The sequence below is a fragment of the Pholis gunnellus genome, assembly GCF_910591455.1.
Source record: "Pholis gunnellus genome assembly, chromosome: 13".
In the NCBI taxonomy this organism is placed as follows: domain Eukaryota; kingdom Metazoa; phylum Chordata; class Actinopteri; order Perciformes; family Pholidae; genus Pholis; species Pholis gunnellus.
In genome coordinates this window covers 19,033,833-19,051,724 of record NC_136540.1, presented here as the reverse complement: position 1 = coordinate 19,051,724, position 17,892 = coordinate 19,033,833, and the positions used below count along the sequence as shown (strand labels likewise).

Below are 17,892 nucleotides of genomic sequence, written 5' to 3'. Positions count from 1 at the left end.
TGTAATTGGCTCCGCTGCAGCTTCTCCATCCAAACTAGTTGAAAGATGGCAGTTATTGAAAGCACTTCATATTCAGATGTGGTTTTCAAGCTTCTCTCTGGTTCAATCAATCCATTTTCTTTCCCCTCTGTGTATACTGTGCGACATCTTTAATTCGGTAAACAAACTGAGGCGCCCATGTGAAGTATATAAATGATAAAAGTGGTGAACTTTGTTTGACAAACATCTGATTTTCTGTCCGTGTTCCTTTTGTGAAGGGAGTTTGATCATGCAGATAAAACTGTCGAGCATTTCGATTTTATTCAACGACCCAGAAGTAATTTATTCAAACAGCTCTGGCAGTGGCAAAAATGAAGATACGAATATACCTCGTAATCCTGGATGGATGAGTATTGGAGCATTAGTGTGAGATGGCAGATGTGTTATTACTGGATAAGGATACGAGTGTGTGGATTTCCTGGTTGTGGATATCAAGGTTAAAATGAAATCAACATTACTCCTCTTCCAGGATCTTTTGACACAATGTGCTGAAGCTTCAAATATTGCTTCTTGCAGCTTTTATACAAAGACATTTAATAGTTTTACCAGTGGCGGGCCGTGGATTTTATACCTGGGCCTTCAGTGCTGTTCTACACTTCTAATAACCTCATTATAACGTCACAGCTACGGGTTATTATTTGTTTCGTGTAAAAGCCACATATTCACATAACACTGCAACATTTGACAAATGAAATAAAATGTTACATGAAGTTCAACACCTAGCATACAAAACACGAAATGCAGAGTGCATTGAATGAATACGAGCATGACGGGACGCTGCGTCATTAACGGACAATACAGTCCAAATCAATGTAACACAATGACAAACTCACAAGAGCAGTCCCATATATTCGTATGACAACAAAGCAACAAATCAATCCAGCAGACCTGCAGCGGATCCACGCATTCCACCACACGAGCACGAGCCATTCAAATGTTATTCATAAAAACGCCACGATAGACAAATGAACAGTAGAGGAAAACAAACGAAGTTCACTTACCAAATGCTGTCTATCCTCCTTTCTTTGTTGACAAAGAGTTTAATCCCAGTACATCAGTTCCAGTAAGAAGTCCTTATCCATTCATCGATGCCAGTCGAGCCTCCCCAGTTATATTTCGCCGGTCGTTGTCGGTCTTCCGCCGCCGGTGGTCGTCTTCGGCCGTGGACCGGCGAAGGGCGGGCCGCGGTTGTGGAGCTGTTTCCCTGCGAACGTGGTCGTTGAGTTGTAGATCCACTCGAGTCTCTCCAAAAGTACAGACGCTCAGTTCAAATGAAACACATTCACAGCCATGACATGTGCAACGCTTCTCCGAAGCTGCATACAAATCCTTTTCCTGGCTGGTCAGGGCTGCTAGCTGTGGGGTCGTTTCTTACTGTCCAGTTTGTTCAGAAATGTCCTTCTTGAGAAAAGCGTTCCCAGTAACTCCGCCACTAAATCCGTTTCTCCTCCTTCCTCAAACTAAAGATCTGATTGGTTGAAGACTATGTCAATCAACAATATCGTCCCCATTCAACTTAAACTGCACATGCCAGCACTGGGTGAGTCTGCAGGCCTGGGCCTCTCTTCTTACTAGAGACATAGACGTGAAATCTGATTGGATAAAAGCTCTACTTAAAACAAGCTGCACTGGAAGCAGAGCAACTGAGGAGCACAGTAGCTGTGCAATGAGAAAATAAGATAATGGGAAAAATATTTGTAAAAATTATAATACATATAAGAAAAAATTAAATGTATTTAAGAAAAAATATTCAATTATAAAATAGCTATAACTTTGTGATTCTGTTTAGGCCAGCAGAGAAGGCTTTGCAGGCCCTGACGGCCCACCACTGAGTTTTACTATGCATGGTCCTTGGCTTAGTCTAACAATATGCCAAGTCACAGTTTGCAGTTATGTAACATGGAGATGTTCCGATACCATTTTTTCCTTCTCCATAATGATTTATTGATTACATGAACCTGCGTATCAGCAGACACTGAGTACTGATCCAATACCTGTACATTTAAAAACAAAAAACGGGTCATAATTCTCTCTTTTTTATATTGTTGTTAAATACCTCCTTCAAACAGCTTTGGTTTGAAGGTTTCTTGCCAAAAACAACATTTCACAAGATTACATTTGACCACATTATGATAATAACGTAGTCATTTTCTCTGGCAAAATACTAACTTTTACTCAATGGCCCTTGAATGCATCAAAATGTAACTCACTGCTACCTCCGTGTGTTAGCTGTTAGCTCCTTTATTTAGGTCTACTGGACCGTGCTTGCCCACCAGCTGCTAACAGCTAACCTTAACTAGCTCTCCTCTTTGCTGATTTCAACATGGATTTGTTTTTTGCAAAAAGAGCTGATGCATGATCACGTGATATCTGGTTGGTGCATGGACTTGTGTACTCGCCAATACCAGATCCAGCATTCTAGGCTGTATTGGAGGCATTCCAGATACTGGTACCGGTATCATAACAGCTCGAGGCAAAAGTGTTTGATTTTATCTCAAACATTGACGATGATGGATGGATGATTGCAGTGCAAAAAAAAATGTAACCCAATTACAAAAATTAGGCATAATGACAACGTGTGGTTACGTGCTTCTGCAAACAAATACAAGTCTGAAATTGGTGACCAGACCACTGCTGCTCCTCCGACTCCTACCAGCATATATTGCTCAGCGGGCTGAATGCTGCTGCAGTGGAGAGCAACCCGTTTCAAGAGACAGATAATCACCAGTTGTGATAAGAATTAGCAGAATATGTTAGCAGAATATATTTTTCCATTTAGTTTTTTCAAATGAGTCGGGAGACGAACAATGAATTCCCCCTTGCTGCTGGCCGCTGAAAAGCTTTTTTTATTTTCTCATTGGTATTAGTAGTTATATTACAGGTGACAGGTGACTGTACATCTTTATGCCGGTAAATCAACCTTTTTTACCAAGTTCAGTTTTTGTGCTTCAGTTCCTCATGTCTTTGTTAACATACGTGCCGGCCCGTCACAAACCTGTTTTCAAAATATTACTTCAACTACTATTCACGTTCCCCTCAGGATGAATTGTAAAAAAGTTGGTGATCCTTTTAACTTTTCTTTCTGGCGCCATCATCAGGTTTTATTTTTTTATTTTGGTTTATGACCAAATACCTGCAAAACTAATGACATCCCCATCTACCACAGCTGTTCTTTGTGTTACACAAAACACAAAGTACGGCTTAGATTGAAGGGAGTGTCACTAGTTTAAAATATCACCGATATTGTGTCTGTAAAACATAATTGCAGTCCAAGTTATATTGGTTTTGCACTTGCACTTATATTTCAGAAGTCTTGGAAAGGGAGGAGTGAGTGGAGGGGTACTCAGCCGGTTACAATCTGCAACCACACCGCTAGATGCATCCAAATCCTACATACTGTCCCCTTTTAAGATATTTCAGTCTGGACTGTCCGATCGACTACATTAGGCTGATATGAGATGAGCCCGGCCTGAATCGATCACCGGCGATCGCCGCACGATTCATGACGGTTAGATTAGTGTCCAACTTGATCCTAGATTGCTCTGACTCCATGCAGACGTGGGCAACGTTGCCTTCACGAGATCGAGGCGCCAACAAACAACAAACGCCACGTTTTGTAGAAAATCCTAATTTTCTGTGGAAGTCTAGATCTCAAAACATGTTGTGTGGCTCGAACGAGCCTCATGCCATCCCTAGAGCTATGCGAACATGGCACAGAATGTGAGACACTGCAGTTGGCATGGAGCCACCGCTGTGCAAACGGATGAATGAGTGTGACCCACCTGGACAAAGTGGAACACTGTGATATTTTTGAATTTGAAGCTCTACCTTCCTGACACACTTCAGGAATAGCATAACATGGCCCATTTACTGACCACCTCTTGTCAAATGTCCACAGAACTGACTTTGTCCTTGGCAGAAGAAAACAACCTCTTGATTCCGACTGTTGCATGGATGGAGGCCTGTTTGAGTGCCCTGTGCTTGTCCTTGGCTGGTCGGGCTTGAGCTCAATTTGCATATCTGTGTTCTTCCATCTGCAGAACAAAACCAGATGTACGAGAGAGCTTTGATATTCCCCGTCTGTGGCAATCCGCCCGCTGACTTGATTTTCATTAGAGATGAAAGAGACACGGCACAATAAATAAATCCCGCTTAAATGTCTGGGTTTATGTACACACATACTGTGTGCACACAGTACAATCAGTTGTTTGCATGTGTGCATTTCTTTGTGTGTCAGTCCAACCGCAAGCATTTCGTGCGCATGCACGCTGTGGCCACAGGCATGAAGCAGAATTAGCTCTGCAGCATTTGGGTTGGGTTTTTATCCGGGGGGGGACATTTATTTCAATTTATGAGCGCATGACTGCTGTAAGTAACTGAACCCACCACAAAGAGAGAGAGGACATTTCCTCTTTTTTCTGACTGCGTGATTAAACTCAAGTCTCACAGGTGCTCTCGCTGCTGGAAATGGCCAGCCGGACACAGAATAGATAGAATTCAACGGTTTTCATTTCGATGGCATTCATTCTCTGTTGGTGTTTGTTCATGTTCTACAAAGGGCTTAACCTGAGCCGAGCCACGCTGCAATGATAGCAAGCACATCACATCCATACAGGGTTAGTTATGATGACCAAGAATATGATGAGCCAGTCAAGCCGAGTATTATTGGGCTACAGCAATCAAATAAACTTTGACTTTTGAAACTGTAACACGGCCTTAAACACCACAGAAAGACATTTCAGCTAAACCATGTCAATAGGTGTAGCAATATTCATTATACCAACTTATTATTATACAATTTTTTGGAAGTACGTTGTCAAAAGAGCTGCTTTTCTTAGCCATCACTAACCGTGTAGCTGTCAGGGTGGCAGTGTTGGTCAGTCGCTCACTTTGGTCCATGTTCGGTGTTGCCAGACTCACTTTGCCACGGGGCGAATTTGAAGCGGCCGTGTCTGTTGCGACGCATGCCGCTGCGATCGGGGCCCTTAATGACTTCGGTGATCCCTTTACTTTTCCTCTAGCGCCACCAGCAGGAGGACGTTTGTGGTTTTCAGTGAAATATCTCAACCATGAAATTTGGTTTGGACTAGGGATGCATTAATCCGACTTTTTCATCCCCAATACTGTTAACGATACGTGAGCTTTGGGTAGCAGCCGATACTGAGTATCCATCCGATGCCAGTGTTTGATTGATAAGCTGTGTGGAAGAGACTGAGAACATTCTTTTATGTGGAAGGCAACATCAGGCTTCACCTCAACATTGCTTTCCTAACTTTGTAAAACATATTGTAACAATTAAAGACATAGATATGAAATTACTTAATTGTTGTTTATAAAGATAATGGTATCCGATACCAGATTGGCCTATTGTCAAAGATACCTGATCAAGCTAGTTGAGTCTGTATCGTACCAATATCAGATATCAGTATCTGTAGGTGCAGCTCGAGTACAAACGTGTACTTATGACTTGTATTTATATTCCCACTAGGCTGAATTGTAATAAGTAAGTGTTCATTTAGTGCATTCCCATCAGCTTCAGCTTTGTGATTAGTGCTAATTAGACAAAGTTAGCACGTAAATATTCTACCTGCTAGACATCACGTTAACGTCGTCATTGTGAGTATGCAAGCATGCTGACCTTAGCATTTAGCTTGAAGCCAGTATATCGCTGCATTCTTGTAATTATGTGAGAAGAAAACAAACAATGCGTGAATCCAGTCAAGTTTGACAAGAATTTTAAATCCAGATGACTTGATAGAAATGTGTAGATATTGTTCAACAACTGCTCTTCCTGCAGCTGACTTTAGCTCACAGCCTGTCTTTCTTTCTTCCCAGCTCTGGTGGAACGCTGAGCGTGGCGACTGGAGGCTGGCTCGGGTCACGTTGATGCTGGTGGGCGATCCCCGGTACTCTCCCCGCCACCTGCTCCTGCGCCCCCACCCGCCATGGCAATGAGCAGTGACCCCGGCCGCGAGAGGCCGGACCCCGACTCTGACAAACAGACCGGCAGTCTCTCGGACATCATGGCTGCCATGAGGACGGAAGACTCGGACGGCTCCGCCGCCAACGGCGTGAGGAACGGCGGGGCTCAGCAGGACGGGGCTCAGGCCAAGAGGACCCGTGCGTTGCGGCCTCACCTGACTGGGAGGAAGCTGTCGCTGCAGGAGAGAGGCACGTACCTGTCATCGGGCCCCGGAGGAGGATACATGCACGTGTCCCCTCGTGTGGCTCGCAGGCCCACCGTGGAGTCTAAACGCGTGTCCATATCAGACGCCCAGGTAAGGACGCCAAGTCATTTTAATTCATATTAAATAATAATAAATAAATAACCATTAACAAGGCCTTAAGTTGCACACAAAATTATTCTGGTCACACTGCTCAAAGATGAGTCATCTAGAAAAATCCAACCTTCTTTCACCTTACACACACACTCTCTAAAACGATCCGTCACCTGCAATCCACCAAGCTGAGAGAAAGCAGCTCTGTTGCGCTTACGAGAGCAGTTGTCATAATTGGATACGAGCACCGTATAGCTCAAGATCTGTGCATTATCACCAGGAACAGAAGGCCAGCGGACAACATGTCAGGGAGAGCGAAGCGTGAGCCGGTTCTCGCACACTAATAGTCTCCCATTAGCACCCATCATGCAGACATCCTGCCTCATCATGCCAGCTCCTGTCACCGGATGTGCAGCCCGTATATTACTCCACGCTCCGCAATTCGAGAGCATTTTGTTCCCACGTTGGCTTTGCCGAGATCACCTTTGATCAGACAGACATGAAATGCCTTCTGGCCAGCACCGTTAATGAAGTGAGGGGGGAGGGGGGGTGGGAGCAGCTATTGATTTGTCCGGGTAATCATTTGGAGCGTTTCTACTCGTTTCCCTGTGTGCACGTCTGTCTGTTTGTATAAATGATGAGAAATTTGATACAACATTGGTGACAGGTAATACCGTTTTTTGTGTTTTATTTTAGATACAGTGGTTTTAGATTTAGTTTGGCTTGTAAACAGTCACCTCTTGTCGTCTCGCTGGCTGTTACACTGGGAACTCCACATGCCTGTTGCATTTGTTTACGACACCTCCAGTAAAAGAAGGAGATGGAGTTTCCACCTGCTTTATCGCCTGCTTTCCCACGGTTTGAGGGAGGCAAGAGTGATGGACACACCGTATCAAAACTGAAGATGTGTTGGATGCAAACTCATTGGTTTCGAAACATCTCGGTGAAAGGCTGCAATTGAAAAACACTGGCCTATTTAGAGATATGTTGAGACACTTCCTGCTGAAGTGTCTCATTCACTACAGAAGGTCTCGCACACTGTGGACTTCCTCTTCTGTCTTTAGTCCACTTTGAAGTATTTAAGTTCCGCAAGGCCTCAAACATCATGTCAATAAACCTCCATGTTGTCTTTTTGATTTTTTTCTGCATTGTCTTTGTAAATAAATAAATAAATTTTTGGCATACATTTTGGCGGTGTGTTATCAGCATACATTCTAACAATTACAATTAAAGCTACCGGACTCTTTTTGTCTGCTTACTGTAACGGAAGATTGTGTAAGTGATGAACATTGTGTCTTATTAGCTTTTTAGATTGTTAAATATTGTTTTGTGGTTAGGGTTTCACTATTCAGCACTCAGCAGTTACCTTGAAGGAATTCTTTACATTTTGGGAGATTTGCCTTCCTGTCGAGACTTGGATGCAAAGATTGATACCACTCTGTCTTAATGCTAAATATTATGGTGGAGCCGGGAGACTTTAGCTTAGCTTAGATTTAGCTTAGCGCAAAGATTGTAAACAGGGAAGAGGCTATGGCTTTCTTCTGTCAAACAGTAAAAAGAATCCACGCACCTCAAAAGAACCTTTATTAACACCGTAAAGTTGCCAGGCAACCAGTGGAGACTCCTGGAGGTCACTGTGTCACAAAATCGTCCCACTTGTAGTCCCACAACTTCCTGTTTTTACATTTAGGTTTTTGTATGGAACAAACGACCAATATATAAAACGTTTTAGTGAGCTTTAGAGGGGGCGGCACATCGATGACAGAACCCGGCTAGCTTTTGTGCTAAGCTAAGCTAACCAGCTGCTGGTGGTAGCTTCATATTTAGTGTATAAACATCAGAGAGGTATTGATCCTCTAACTAAGAAGGTGAATAAGCATTTGTTTGTCTATGAATTATGACTTAAAACTGTACCTATGCAGTTGTCATCAATAATGATGAGTGCCCTTATTCAGACAGCATTGGGAAACGTGTAGCTGGAAACCTTCAACTCGTTGTGCTTCCCCATGAAAACTAAGAGGACCCTGTCGCTGCGGGTGACAGCCAGATCTCCATTTTCCTCTGACTTTTTCCAATTCAGACTGAGCATTAAATATTCATGACAGCTGCCAGGATGTGGAACCCCTCTGAATTCAACAGACTGCTGCCTCAGACTCGCAGACCTGCCATTGGGTCCTCTCCTATCTGAATATGGAGTTGCCGCTTCCCGCACTGAACCATGAAAAGGAACTCATGTCGCTTGAGTTTCCCCAGCTCGCACTGGATCTACAGTATGACACAGCAGAGAGGCGGTTGGGGGGGGGGAGCATTTCTTGCATGCACAAACATCCTTTATGGCTGACATTTTGAGTGTTTTCTGTTACTTAATACAACAGCAGTTACCACAATGGGGAAATATATAAGAATTGCACACACATGCATGTTTTTCTGCTTGTGTGTGTTACTTTTATCTCCCCACCATCAACAGTATAGACATAAAAATGTCCTCCCTGACAATTTGGGAAGTCCCGCAGTGAGCCACATGAGGAAACACTGTGTGTGTATATAGCTTGTTTAATGGTTTAATTAAAGCACCGAAGCTTCTAGCTCCCTTTGTTTTCTCTGTGCGTTGCATGGAACTCTTTTTTTGGGGGGGTTCTCACCCCTGACTTTCTCATCACATTTGTTTTGTACACATGCATGTAATGTGAATATTTTTTCTGTCCCCTCGTGAAGCGGGGTGCATTTTTTTGAATATTTTTGCTTCTCCTTTTTGTGGGTTAAAGTGTTTTTTTTAAAGCACACAAAAACACAGGGTTAATTGTGGGCCTTCCTGCTTGGGTGCATAATAATTTGTCTCAAAACAGGATATCAAGTCAAGTTTATTTATGTAGCCATTAATCATAGGGATCTACAGCACCCAGTTTTTTTTCAAATTGATTTCTGCAGCTCTTTTCCGATGAGTCCCCCCCCCCCCCCCCCCCGCTCGTATTTGTATTCACGGCCACTTTGTATTACACCAAAATGAAAAAAGGAATAGAAATGGCCGTGATGATGTTGGAAACTAATTGACAGTGTGATCTGTGTGAACTGTGAGCGTTAGAGCTCGCAATGATGAGTCTCTTTTGGAAGTTTCCTCTGAAAAGTTCACACGGTCTTGTACTTTGTATCCGTTACGTCCGACTAATTGTGTATTAAAATAAGCAGCGGCAGAAAGAAATTTGAGGATTAGTAACTTTGGCAGCCCCGCGGGCAAAGATGAGTGTCGCTGTCTGTTCGTCTTCACAGTACATTAGCACAGTAAAGGATGTGCTTATAGAACTAAATACATGTGTGTTCCTTTGATATTTCATCTTTAAGTAAATTGTCATCTTTCCTCCCGAGGACATTTTGCCCCGTTCTATCAAAATTCATGTTAAAATGACAAGTTGAGGAAACGACTTCACACTTACAGGCTTTAAGTACTGTCAAACACAAGTTCCCGTTTTATTACGTACTTCCTGAGGCTCATTATTCGCCATTAGAACGAAATTCATGGCCATTGATTTTGGACGCCACCGTGGCAGTGATGCATTTGTTATGCACTGATATTGATCATAGCTGAGTGATGGATGGAGAGGTGTGGGTGGGGAGTTTGGTACGGATCAGGCGCGGTGCAGGACAGAGTGTAATGTGAAGGGAATAGGGGAGATGAGAGGTGGGTGTGTTGCATACTGAGGGAAAGACTGCAGGGCTGCACTGGTAGCAGTCCAACGCGACAGTGTGACCGAGAGAGTCCCTCTAAAGATTTATCGTGGCCCAGTGAAGCGCCTGACTTTGAATCGTGTGCATGTGTGTATTTAAGGCTTTTCTGCACAGCCCTCCTTGGCCATCGGTCCTGACCGAGTATTAACTGCAGTGCAGCGCCTTCTGAGCATGTGCTGGCAAACTGTGAACCCAGTGGAAGGAAGCCCTCTCAGACAATCCCTCCTACTGCTCTTTTCTTTGGATTCTCCCCATTTGCCTTTTCCTTAATCCTTCGTCGCCCTATTTTCTTTATTCTCTTCGTCTCCTTTTCAACCAATCAAAGTGATCCTTTTCTAAAAGTTCTTCCCCTGCTTCACCAAAGCCCCGTCTCCTATTCTATCTCTCTTCTCTTTGTGGTAATCCCTGCCCACAGTACTTGACACCGTCGTTGCCTACAGTGCATAACCCTCCGATGCTCAGTCCTTATATCTAAAGCAGAAATGCTCAGTACTGGGCTACATAACCGGCGTATTATGTAACCAACTACATAATGTCGTATTTCCTAAAATACCTTGCCTGGTGGCGAGTGAAGTCCGGCCCTACGCCACACCAGTTTGTGTTGTTACATCTGTGTTCTCCGACCTCCTCCATTGTTTTAATAAACACGTCCCAGTATCAAGCCTCAGGCACTGCTTCTGCTCACACACACACACACACACACACACACACACACACACACACACACACACACACACACACACACACACACACACAAGACACAGACCCCCCCCCCCCCCCCCCCCCCCCCCCCTCCCCTCCCAGTGGTGTGCCCTCCTCTGCCGTGCCCCTGGCTGACTCTGTGCTGTAGCAGTGGTTGCTATGGAACTGCAAATCACCCATTTAAGCAGTAGCACTCTAATGGATTTTTCAGACAGTAAACAGAAACTACAGACTGCGTCGTTGCCTACATCTCAGAAATAAATGACTCTCTACACACACATATATATATATATATATATATATATATATATATATACATATACGTATATATATATATATATACACACACACACACACTGGGGACATTTGTTCCCGTACCAAAAAGGCGGCCATATTTCTCTTTGCTTTATGTGATGGAAGTGTTCTGTCATGTTATTTTTTTTGTTTTGTTTTGTTTTATTTTTTCAATGAATTAGTTCCTTGTGTCCACGCCTTTTCTCTCCCCTCCCTCACAGGACTGTATCCAGTTGAACCAGTATAAGCTGAAGAGTGAGATTGGAAAGGTAAGTTCGTCGGTTTTCTACTGTTTGTTTAATTTGGAGAGCTTTTAGGAAAGTAGCAGCAGCTTTGAGGGGATTGACCCTTTGCTCAATTTATCTGTTAAGTGAGAAAGATCCCGTTCGCAGCATGTCCATACTAAAAGTTGTGAGTTCTCTTTATTATGTTGCTTGATTCTTACATTTTACAAGTAAAATATATGAGTAACATTAATATACAACGTAGAAAAGAGGGCTTGTTTTTGGAACTGTTGAGGTGAAAACCACCTAGGGAGTGTAAGAATCTGGTGATACCATACGTATCATGATACAGGGTTTAACGATTCAATTTGGTGATATTGCGATATGCATGTTTTTTTTAATGCCTGCGTGCCCTGCGTTAGCCACGAGAACGAAATATATATTTTTACACCCCTACTATCCACCCACAGTATAGTTAGTTATACATACTTGAAAATTAGCTAGTTCAAAACAGTCCAGTGTTACTTTACATTTTGCTCCACAATTTGTCTGCGTTGTTGGCCACATCTACCTTTTGTACTTGGCTTTAGTTAGAAATATAGAAATATGCTAATGTCCTACTATCAAACAAGACAGAGTCTACAGCCACGCCACCAGCTCTGAGGCCGTACTTAGGCACAGCAGTGCTTTGAGCTAAATGCTAACATCAGCATGCTAACATGCTGACAGTCACAATGATAACATGTTGATGTTAAATGTTCTATATACGGGACTCGGAGCATTAATATAGCAGCAAGTAACTGTTAGCGCTGCTAGCACTGTTGCCGTTGTTTGCACAGTTCGTGCTGTTGGCAAAGTTAGCTGTTAGCAGCCGGCTCCATGTTGAGGGGAATTCAAACCTCATGGTGGTGCCTGATGACAAGCCCGGCGATAACCAAAGTCATTCGGATTCATCCTCTGGGGACTATAAATGTCAGCGCAAAATTGCAGAGCAATTCATCTAATCGAGATATTTTGGTCTACACTGAAGTGGACGGACCGACCAGCTCTGCCAAACCTCTAGCATGGCTACCAAAGACCAAATGTCTCAGATTGACAAAACGCTAGATTGGATCTCGAAAGGAGGAGGAAATGAGAAACGCAAAATCCAAAGTGTGCGATAGAACTAATGTTGTATGCTGCAGCATTTCAAACTTCACTGGAGACACCGAGCTGCAGCGTTACTAAATCTGTCAGCACACAGGATCGACTCAAGTTTTGCATTTCAAAAAGCGACGCTTGGAGGATAAACACTTTTTTTGGTTAACACATAGGGGAATTCACTGTGGCAGCAACTGAGATGAAAATTTAAGAAACTGGCAAATTGTAAAGGGCGAAGTGCTGTTTTTAGATTATCGAACAGCAGTCAAAGGGCTTATTAACAGCAGACATATTGATGGATAAAACAGTAGATTTGAAAGAGAGGAAAAATGAGTATCAGATGGAGATTTATATGTTCAAATGTTGAAGTTTGTTTTCAGAAATGAAACCGTGATATCAAACCCTCTCTACTTGGAAAACATGTCAGGAGTTAACACAGTGGATAACAACCTAGGGGGGAAACACGAATGCTTTTGATCTGTGACATTTATAAAACCTTGTCGCCTACGTTTGCGTGCGCGGACTAAGGCTCACAAATGGCTCTTTGTCCATCCACACGACCACTTTCTTCTAATCCGTAGACACTTACCATCAGCCAGCTGACAAATTTGGCTGTAAAAGACATCAAAGGTGATACAACTCGCTTTAATTCATTTCTGTGAGTGTTCTGTTAGGCTACTTGTTTGCACTTATCAAGAGAGGAAACCATGCTTGGAAAAAAATAAGGATTATGATGGCAAGCACAAACATCCTGGGGCTGTGTGTATGTGCGTGTGTGTGTGTGGGAGGAGCCATTCTGTGCTGCCAAAGAATACAAAATGTTGTTTTTGAATGGAAACTGCTGCCTTCAAAACATTCTGTCAGTGTGATGCCGCCGTCTGTTTCTCAAAGTGATGCCTTTGGTATCAGTTTTCTTCTTTTTAATCCGGAGCTGAACCACAAAACGTACTGACCTATGTGTTGCTGTGAACGAGTGTGTCCATATGAGAAAATGAACCTGTCTGTCGTTGCATTGCAGGGCTCCTACGGTGTGGTCAAACTCGCCTACAATGAGGATGATGACAAACATTACGTAAGCCAACGTAATCCTTTCACATTTCAGCAACTTCTCTGTGATTATTAGTCCTTCTGCCACACAGCCACAGCTCTCCTCTGATTCTTCATCAAGCCTCTCAGCCTCTATTGTCTCTAGACAGAAGAGTTTAACACTAGTGGTATTGATTTTGATTTTTTTTTCCCACACACGTTTGCTGTGAGTTCCATCCCCTCAAATTGCATCAGTTGCCTTGGCCGAAACTTGGGAAATGAAAGTGGCTTCTGGTGCCGCTTAAAGTGCATCCAAGACTCTGTTATGTGTCTTCAAAGCGGTGCTGCTGGTGCTTCGTGTGCCGGGTATGGCTGCTTTGAGGTCAATTCTCGATAGACAGTCTGGATATGAGCCGGTCCGCTGACAAGATGTCATTTTAGGCGTTTCCATCGAGGGGATTTGCCATGCACACTCGGCCCCTCCAATTGTAAGCCATTTTTTATGTTTGAACACAACTAAGCCGCCCTGAACAGTAACAACAATACAAGTGTTTGGATGAGTCATGTCGACGAAAGCTGCCAGCCCTGGTTGGGTTTAAGATGTACTTTTGAACTGGAGCCAGTAAGAGCTAGGAGCTGAACACAAGCCGGTATTGAAAACGCCAGCTTGTAAAATGGGCCGAACGGTAAACAACAGGAGTTTATGTAAGGACTCAGACGAGCCCGGTAACATGAGGAACATGTTATAACAAGGGATTTGTTATATAGACTCTACCCTCTGGAGGAATAATGACATGCGGCTTTAAATGATGGCGACCTGTCAGAGAAATTGCATTTTAACAATTGCCAGCAGTAAAAACATCTTGTAAGAAATGTAAAGATGCCCGGTTTGCCCTTTTTTATCACCATAAAGTGGAAACCATCACGTCTGGCAAATGTTAACTGACAATGTATTTCCAGATTTCCTATTTATTGTTATGTTTAGGCCCCTCACGGATCTGGATTAAGGTGTGGGAAAGACCATGGTCTTGGTTTACCCAACATGTTAAACCATATTAGTTCCGTAGCCTTAAAGGGGCATTATTTACATGGTTTAATAATGGTTTATTGGCACCTGACCGGAGAATTGAGAACTGTTTATCTAGATGTGCCCAACTCCTTGTATTCACATACAGAAGTGTATCAAAATACATATTCATTTACATTTTATTTTTGTTGGATTTCCTAGAATTCAGGTTAAAAATTGCGCTACCATGACAAAAGTGCTTTGCTTTGTTCACCCACCTCCTCTAGTGCGCGGTACACAAACTCTTCCCACACTACAAAAAAAAAGGTTTCCTTTTAAAATCACCAACACATATTAGCAGTATATAAACATATTTTCTCAGAGACAGGTGCAAACGGAGCCTCAGAGATTTTCCTTTCATCAGAATCACTGAGTCTGAAACCACAGAATCCTGAACATTGAAAAGCTTATGTCCAATGCAACAAATGTTTTCCTCCTCCTCCATCCGTCCCATCTGCCCTCAGTGTCTCTGTGTGTGCAGACGTATATAAAGCCCTCATGTTTGCTGTGTGCTTAGTTTTTCTTGTCGTGCGTCTTAGTTCCTGGTCGGTGCGGAAGCGTTCTTGCATTTGATGCTGATTGTTGACACTGACTGTAAACGTTACCTTCCGGGACAAACTGCGGCTTATTGCAGGCCGGCTCAAATGACAGCGGAAATAACAATGACAGGAATCAGGAGAGGAGCAGATGAGTAATGACGGCATGGAAGGGTGATTCCATTTCCTGGCAATCTGAGTTGGTCTCACACAAATCTGATTGGATATTTGCATGCGGAGCATCTGCAGAGCACACATACCAGACTGAAGGAAAATGATCTCTAGTAGTTCAGCTGTATTTACCTGGTACACATGGGCTTTATTTCTTAAAAATATATGAGGATTATTAAGTAGAAATTACCATTTTAAATTATGTATTTTCATATTAAGTTGTAGCACTTAATGGTGATGCCAGGTTCTCAACCTCCTAATGAAAACACTGATGAATATTTACAATATGTTGATAATGCAACCATGGTCAGTTAAAGGTGCTAAATTGGATTTTCAGAGCATTAATACAGCAGCAAACAACTGTTTGCATAAAGATATAGTGGAGTAATGTCTACCTCAGCAGAGAATGAAGTCGCTCTCTCTGTGTGTTGTTAGCTGAGCTTATCTGTGCTCTGTTTACGTAGCTGGACTGGCCGTGCGTGCATTTTAGTGTATTTGATTCCATTGGCTAGCTTATAGCCGCTGCTCTGCACTGCGCTAATATGGCAGTTACAGCTGATAAGGACTGTGCCGCCGCGAGAGCGTAGCGCCGCCGCGAGAGCGTAGCTCCGACCCTCCGGTTCCCCCCCAGTTGAACTCTGCTAGTTCTGTCAACACGGTTGCCGTTGTTTGCGCTGTTAGCAATGTTAGCCTCTAGCCGCTGCCATGTTGAGAGCTATGTGCACCTTTTTAGGATGAATGATAATGCCATTGGATTGAATAATTTGAAGACTTATCTTTCTTATCTCTTCCATGTAGGTATGGAAGTTTTATTGTCCAACGTATCAACAGAATACTAAAGTTCTTTGAATCCTGCATGTGTTTGTTGTGGCGTCCTAGTTATTGGCAGGATTCATGGATGAACTGTTTAGATTTTGGTGGTCAAAGGTCACTGTGACCTTACATCACGTTTGAGTTAATCATGACAATTTCCTGCAAATGTCTGATAAGATAAAATGAGGAAGTGGTGACATTTTGGACAGTCATAGATGTAAACTGCATCTTGACTGGTTGGCGGAGGCGTACAACCGCGAGGCGATGATTTACTTTGTGGACTAACAGATCAGTAAATTGCTTTCACTTTCAAAATAATAATAATGGTGGTAATATGAATCAATGAAGCCCATTGTTGTATAAACTGAAATCTTAAGGGCTTTAAAGTTATAATCATATTATTTTGTTATGCTATTATGGTCAGGGTAGTTTTCATTGTTAGTGGCAGAGTCCGCCATTCCCACATGGATGAGCTTTGTTTGCTCTAATTAGCATAAGCTAAGTGACCAGAGGAGGTTAATCACGCCCTAATGTCAACACTAGGAAAGAAAAGGTTAGCTCACAAACTACAATTTTTTGGGTGTAACATTCTTGATTTTCATCTCTGAGCAAACTTAAGGCGCAGCGCGGAAGTCTTTTTTACTCAGAGGACTTGTTTGTCTACAGATTTGAGTGCTGAATAATTCAGAAATGGCACCGTGAGGGAACAACATGGGGACTGACATCATTCTTAAACCTTTTTATATGACACCTCCTACAAAATAAAGGTCCTGCTGTCATACTTTTGGCTGCCTTTGATCATCACCACATACCACTCACCAATACCTCCTTAGCACAACTGAACTCACATAACCTCTTATATTGTGTTTTCCACAGTTATTGCCATACTTTGTTTAAAAGCAAAATGAAGTCATTCCCGTCGTTTGGTGAAATGCATTTACTGTGATTAAAACTGCAATGACACACCTCCTACCCACAGTCAGAATTTTAGCTTTTACGATGACGGCTATTTACTGGAGCTTCACCATCAATGCCAGATTCTGTAATGAACTCTGGTGTGAATAATGTAATTGTCTGAGTATAGCGACATGAACGTTACAACCGAAATGGCTGCAATAATTCTGAATATTGCTCTCTGCATATAATATTTTTAACTGCTTGATCACTGTGGCTGAATCATTTACCAACCTCCCACAAGTCTACACACACACACACACACACACACACACACACACACACACACACACACACACACACACACACACACACACACACACACACACACACACACACAATAGAAACTGTGTACAGCCAAGGATTCTTGCCAAACCTGGTTTCTGTCTTAAAAAGAAACTGCTTCCTCTTTAGCATAGCCAATTCCTGGTAACGACACACACACGCACACACACACACACACACATATACACGCACGCACACACGCACACACACACAGCTGTACTTTATAAACTGATTCATGCTCTTTTCCATGAGAGATTTAGTTGACTCAGGCCTTTACTCCTGACCTTTTAAAAAATAAAAAAAGCATAATAACACAGATATTCATCCATTGACTTTAAGACGTTTGTGTTTCTGGCTTTCATGAAGGCACATGTGAGAACACTAAACATTTTATTTTATTCTTTGGTATACCTGCTTTCAGCTCCTAGTTTTCTTTTCTTTTCTGTTATTAATCGTTGCTTGGTGCACGGCTTCTCTTCACTGTTGATACGAGCTGCATGTGAACACGCTGTGATTAAACTCGTGTTCCTCTTTCCTAGGCCATGAAGTTGGTGTCCAAGAAGAAGTTAATGAAGCAGTGTGGTTTCCCACGTAAGTCCTTCTTCTATTCTCCTCAACAGACACTGTGTCTGTACGAGTGT

General features: G+C 42.8%; 1 protein-coding gene across 1 annotated transcript in view; it reads left to right on the top strand.

Annotated features, from left to right (window-relative positions):
• camkk1a (calcium/calmodulin-dependent protein kinase kinase 1, alpha a) overlaps positions 1–17,892 on the top strand; it is a 56,844-nt gene that overhangs the window by 19,024 nt on the left and 19,928 nt on the right. The window contains exons 2-5 of the mRNA XM_079171363.1: positions 5,875–6,317; positions 11,258–11,305; positions 13,419–13,472; positions 17,791–17,842. Coding sequence (XP_079027489.1) covers positions 5,985–6,317; positions 11,258–11,305; positions 13,419–13,472; positions 17,791–17,842 — 487 coding nt within the window. The 5' untranslated portion in view covers positions 5,875–5,984. The remainder of the gene's footprint in view (positions 1–5,874; positions 6,318–11,257; positions 11,306–13,418; positions 13,473–17,790; positions 17,843–17,892) is intronic.